This window comes from Sinocyclocheilus grahami, unplaced genomic scaffold, assembly GCF_001515645.1.
Source record: "Sinocyclocheilus grahami isolate Dianchi unplaced genomic scaffold, SAMN03320097.WGS_v1.1 scaffold307.1, whole genome shotgun sequence".
Lineage (NCBI taxonomy): Eukaryota > Metazoa > Chordata > Actinopteri > Cypriniformes > Cyprinidae > Sinocyclocheilus > Sinocyclocheilus grahami.
This window is the reverse complement of record NW_015505486.1, coordinates 1,560,251-1,566,816: the sequence shown is the minus strand read 5'-3', so window position 1 is coordinate 1,566,816 and position 6,566 is coordinate 1,560,251. Positions and strand designations below refer to the sequence as shown.

At 37.6% G+C, this 6,566-nt stretch overlaps 1 protein-coding gene across 1 annotated transcript in view; it reads right to left on the bottom strand.

The window, feature by feature from the left end:
- Positions 1-4,548: 4,548 nt before the first annotated feature.
- LOC107601560 (phosphatidylcholine transfer protein-like) overlaps positions 4,549-6,566 on the bottom strand; it is a 9,123-nt gene continuing 7,105 nt past the window's right edge. The window contains exon 4 of the mRNA XM_016293794.1: positions 4,549-4,766. Within this exon, the coding sequence (XP_016149280.1) occupies positions 4,618-4,766 (149 nt within the window). The 3' untranslated portion in view covers positions 4,549-4,617. The remainder of the gene's footprint in view (positions 4,767-6,566) is intronic.

Genomic DNA, 6,566 nt, shown 5'->3' with positions numbered 1-6,566 from the left:
TTGCTTCCATTGTCCTCATTTGTAAGTCGCTTTGGATAAAAGCGTCTGGTAAATGATTAAATGTAAATGTAATGTAATGTAATATTTGTGCTTGTAAACGCTATATTCTTTTTTTGCATATTAAAAAAAAAAGAAAATATATTTTGCCTGAAGGATTTTTGGTCCACACAATGGAAGTCACTGGGGTCCAAAGTTATGTTTTGGACCCCACATTCTTTCATTTTAATGGTAAAGAAAGTCGATGTGAGAGTGAGTAAATGATAACAGAAACTTTAACTACCAAAATCACTACTGATTTTAATGTCATCCTTTATGATTTATAAATAAAAAATACTGTCCACAGTGGCGGAAGTCAATTTTTTTAGTATATGCATTTAACACAGAGGAAAATATTATTTATCAAAGGTTACTCATTCTCAAATGTTTTAAGCATCAACTTTGTCTCAGATGTTTCTAAGAAACATTTGCGTTCAAACTCAGATTTCTGACCTTTGAATGCACACTTCTGAAACTCAAGGAGACACATGTGAGGGTCTTTTTCCCAGGAGACACATCTGAGACATATGAGACTCCTCCACTTAATCTCACTGTGCTCTTGTAGAAACACTTGAGCCGTGAGTGAGATTTTCCCGTGTGCTGCAGTAAGGCGTTACAGTAGCAGACGGCTGCGGTCGGGGCTCTAAGTAAAACCAGTCGTCTGGTGTTTTCTCCGGCCGCAGGAGTAATGATATAATGGAGGTATTGGCTCCCTGCGGGCTCAGTCCTGCAGGGTTTAGAGGACAGAGACATTCTGCTGTAATCACTGCAAATAGCTGCAATCAGATGGCATGCCAGCTCTTATATTCTCTGCCTTATGTATTTACAGAGGAGACACGGGAGAAAATGAATCTAGTGGCACATCTCAAATGACCGACGCAAACAAAAAAAAGAGAGAAAAACACACTAGATCTGGGTTCCTCAAATCTTACCCTGGAGGTCCAATGCGCTGCAGAGTTTAGCTCCAACCCTGATCAAACTCAGCTACCTGTGATTTTCTAATGATCCTGAAGACATTGATTAGCATGCTCAGGTGTGCTCGATTAGGGTTAGAGCTAAACTCTGTAGGAAAGTGGATCCCTGCACTAGATGGTCAAATACAAACACCGAGAGTGACTCTGACGTCCCCTTCTGGAGGAAGAAGATTATTATGCTTTATAAGGCATTCTCAATTCATTCAAAAAAATATTAGGGCCTAAATTTAAGATTTATGCATTTGGATCATAGCTTTTTATTTACATTAGTAAACTTGTATAATACAATGTGATGCATATTTGCCAGTCATGCATTCATAAATATGAATAACAACAAATAATTGTGTTTTCAAAATGCATATACTCAGAAATCAGAATCAACAAAAGTGTTCAACGTTACGGATGGGCCGATCGATCCTGAAGTATTGAAAGTTTTTCTTACTCTCTGATTCCAAAATAATAATATTACTAATAAAAAACAAATCCAGTATATTTTCTTATGTAGCTTCTCTCATAAATCCCAGCACAAATCCAAAATGAGTTGCCTGCGGAAACACTTTGTTTTCCATATTCAATTAGTTAAAACGTATGAGATTGAAACTGGATTTATAAACCTGGTCACCATGTATTTAAAACGCATTCAGTTTACTACTAGTGGTTTAACAACCACCCTGAACACCCTAGCAACCACTTAACTGCACAGAATACCCTAGCAACTGTTTAACAACCACCCTGAACACCCTAGCAACCACTTAACTGCACAGAATACCCTAGCAACTGTTTAACAACCACCCTGAACACCCTAGCAACCACTTAACTGCACAGAATACCCTAGCAACTGTTTAACAACCACCCTGAACACCCTAGCAACTACTTAACTGCCCAGAACACCCTAGCAACTGTTTAACAACCACCCTGAACACCCTAGCAACCACTTAACTGCCCAGAACACCCTAGCAACTGTTTAACAACCACCCTGAACACCCTAGCAACCACTTAACTGCCCAGAACACCCTAGCAACTGTTTAACAACCACCCTGAACACCCTAGCAACTACTTAACTGCCCAGAACACCCTAGCATCCATAATGTGTCTAAAAACGTATTACGCATCGCTAACCAATTAGTTAAAGCTATGGGTAGTTAAGCAGAATACTTTGACAATTGTATTTCAAAGCTCTAGCAACCATTTAAAAAGACCCTATTGCAACATGTCAGTGAGTTCTACAAATACATTAACAATATAAAGTTTTTCTTACTCTCTTGAGCCCATAATAATAATAAACAACTCCAGTATACTTTCTTATGTAGCTTCTCTAATAAATCCCAGCACAAATCCAAAGGAGTTACCTGCAGAAACACTTTGTTTGGACTCCTATAAACTGGCAGCAGATCCTGGACTCTCCTCGACGCCAGAGCGGTTAAGATTTCAACAATGCAAAGCATATGCTTATGAAAATAATTACCTAACCTTGAGTTCAGGGGCTTCTTGGCTGCAGATAGAGGGGCCAGACGCAGCGCCAGGTAACGTCTGCAATTATAACCTCCATCAAAACTCACTACATGCGCATGATGCTGTAGAAAAAAAAAAAACATAAAAGCCTATTCAGCATCAGGATGCCGGTTCCCAGAGGCCCCTCTATCTCTAATTGTAATCTATTAAGAATCACAAAAGCTGCAGACGGGAAAGTTTCTGAGAGGAGCGTCTGTTCAGACAGACGGGCACCTGGGGAATCAGAGGAGGTTTTCAGACAGACCGAGAGAAGTGTATCACTTTCTGAAGCTAATTAGTCCTGTATATGACCAATCAGAAGAAATACAACAGCTGGCCAAGAAATATATTTGCCTTGCACTGGTGAAGGACAGCCGGTGGAAAGAAGCAGTGCAGTACCTGATGTTATTCAAGAGCAGCATTCAGGGATCAGATGTGGGACAAATATAGACCATCTCAAACATCTCAGCTTCAGTTTCATTGTTTCCTCCAGCTCAAATGGACACATATGCATTAAGAACTCGGCCAAGAAACACATTCACAAGGGTCGATCTCACAGAGCCTGACAAGGTTACATTTAACCTCAGAATAAAACGAAAATAGAACAAAATATATTTTGTATATATTAAGCATATTTAAAGGACCATTTTAAGGTTTTGACATTATTTTCATGACAGCACAAACTGGAAAAAAATAATTTATTACATTAATATATTATGGGCTGTTACTCAAGTATTTTGACTGGTTGCTAGGGCATTGCTATGCAGTTGCTAAGGTCTTCTAGGTGGTTGCTAGGCGGTTACTAAGGTGTTTTGGCTGGTTGCTAGGCATTGCTGTGCAGTTGCTAAGGTCGTCTAGGTGGTTGCTAGGTGGCTACTAATGTGTTTTGGCTGGTTGCTACGCATTGCTGTGCAGTTGCTAAGGTATTCTAGGGGTTTGCTGAGGTGTTTGAGTGGTTGCTAGTGCCTTGTTATGCAGTTACTAAGGTGTTTTGGCTGGTTGCTAGGTATTGCTGTGCAGTTGCTAAGGTATTCTAGGGGTTTGCTAAGGAGTTTTGGAGATGTATCTATCTATCATTTAAATAGTACAGTATTTATACAGCATGCGTAACTGGCTTTTCTTCCTTTAATTTCTGACAATTAAGAAATAATAATATTAATGAGAATCTAATGAGATTCACCTTTGAAAATAAGCATTATAAACAAACTCAAAAATAAAATATCCACAAAAACTTACAGTAATAAGATTTTGCAAGTGAAATGTACTTAATGGTCCTGAAAATATTGTCAACGTGTGAAAACGCAGTCCTAAATGGACAATGTTTTCATACAAAATATGATTTCATTTAAATTTGCAGCGAGAGTCGCTCTTTAGGTTGGTATTAACAGGATCACAATTACTCCAAACATAATTACACTGCCAAAACTGTCACAATAAGCTTCAACCTGCAATGATGAAACTGATTTACCATATAAATGTACACAACAGACCCTGATAATATACAGCAGGACATTTACCACACACTAACAACACGTGTGTTCAAATACTTATGAAACGTCATCATTTACGGTGCGAGAGAGAGGAGGGATGAAAATACATTTAAAGGCAAAGCAGAAGACAGAAAAAATAAAAACACATTATATCAATCGTTTTGCCTCACCCAGGACCTGTTTAAAGCAAGGTTACTGTCGTCAACTAAAACTATAACTAAAGCCATAAAAAATGTTGAAAACAGTTGTGCTGCCTCATATTTGTCTGGGAAAACTATTCAAAAGTTTACTTTTAAGCAAGGAAGCATTTCATTGATCAAAAGTGACAGTAAATACATTTATAATGTTAGAAATTATTTACATTTCAAATGAATGCTGTGCTTTTGAACACCTGAAAAAATGAACATTAACAAAAATATTAGACAGCAAAAAACTGTTTGCAACATTGATAATAAGAACCATTATTGATAACTGAACACCAGAAATAACTGAGAAGCAAATCAGTATATTAGAATGATTTCTAAAGGATCATGTGACACTGAAGACTGAAGATTTATTTATTAGACTTATTTGAATGAAATATTATTATAAATGGAGAGATGTTATTTTCAGACACTGGTCAGAGTTTACATGAATCTGTCTATTCCCGCACACACACTGTATTTGTCGGAGCATGAAGTGTGTTTGTAGGATACATCTCTGTTGGACAGAGGTAATGGATATTTCACTTCCCAGTATATGGCTTTCTGTCCGCCGTAGTCCTTCTCGTGCAGCTCTGAGGACGACACACACACACACACACACACACACACACACACACACACACACACACGTGAAAGATGAGACAGTGATGGGTGATACATCACAATATAATTACATTTTCAAGAAATAAAATATTAAAAATTCTTTATATATGAATAAAATAACCTATAGAACAAAGAAAACCCCTGATTTGGATCAAATATTTTACTAATTAAATCTACACTACAAGGGGGGAATTGTGTGTCTACCAGTGTGGATGAATCTTAATGAAAGGTTAGTAAATGTCATTTTAGAGACACTGTGTGCTTTCAGATTTGTGGCAAGAGTTCAGGGAGGATCCTTTTCTCTTCCAGCGTGACACAGAGTGACGTCCATATAGTCTGTGAGGAAGAACTTGGTTGACCTGTATTAAACCCAGACCTGAACCTCTACTGAACTCGTACTCTTCTGGGAGCAATTCCCTCCCAAAGTCCAGATCCAACATCTAAACATCTTCCCAGAAGACTGGAGGCTATCAGGGAGGACAAACACTTCACATCGGTGCAAAAACAGCTTCATATTATGAAACACTTGAGTTCAAAACAAACATATATTATAAAACAGACTGGATTTGCCAGGTTGGCATTAAAAACATTTTCAAAGAAATTAGACAAGTAAACTATATACAATCAAGCAGAATTGTGAGTTACTATAGTTAACTAAAACTTAAAACTTTCCATCAATCGACATACAATACACTTTAAAGGGGTCATATGACGCTATTTCAATTTTTCCTTTCTCTTTAGAGTGTTACAAGCTCTTGGTGCATAAAGAAGATCTGTAAAGTTGCAAAGACTAAAGTCTCAAATCCAAAGAGATATTCTTTATAAAAGTTAAGAGTCAGCCACACCTACCTAAAACGGCTCGTTCTAACACACCCCCACATATCTACCTCACTATGTGGGAAGATTTGCATAACGCTGCCCAAATGTTCACACAAAGAAAGAAGGCATAACTTTTATTCTCGCTGTAGTATTGTTGCTGCCACCGCCATGTCGTGAAGACGCTGTGTGCTTCGTTGTGAAAGCGAAACTACTTTGTTTGGCCTTCCAAAAGAGGACGATATCTGCTTCGTCATGCCTGGAGCTGATCCATGCTGGTCGCTAACATACTTCAACTTCGCTCTGTGGATCGCCGGATCGGCTTTCACCGTGGACGAAGCGGAGTCCAGCCCGGGGTCGTCACATGTGGTTGCCGCAGGCATCACAGTATGGTAAGGGACGTAACATTTCCGTCTCACGCTTGAGGAATTCAGTTAATCACAATGCACTGGATAGCTGGCCAATCACAGCACACCTCGCTTTTCAGACCGATGAGCTTTGTAAAAATCGACGCGTTTCAGAAAGGCGGGGCATAGAGGAGAAACAATAATGTACAGTATGTGTATTACACCAAATACACAAAATAATGTTCATTTTTAGCAGCATCATATGACCCCTTTAACTTAAACAAAATATATTTTCAGTTAATATTTTAACAAAATTACTCAAACCTCAACTAAAATTACAAAGAAAACAATACAATAAGATTTAACTGGAAAATAAATAAATAACTTATTACATTTCAACTAATTGCCAAGGCAACATTTATTAATTTCCCAACGTAATGTACTAAAATAATTATAACTAAAACTAATTTTAAATTAATATAAACAATACATATTAAAAAAATAAACATAAAAAACTATGATAAAATAAAATGGGGGGGGGGGGGGGGGGAAAAATTTAAAATAAAATTGAAAAAAAAAACAAATTTAGTTGAAAAAAAAAAAAAT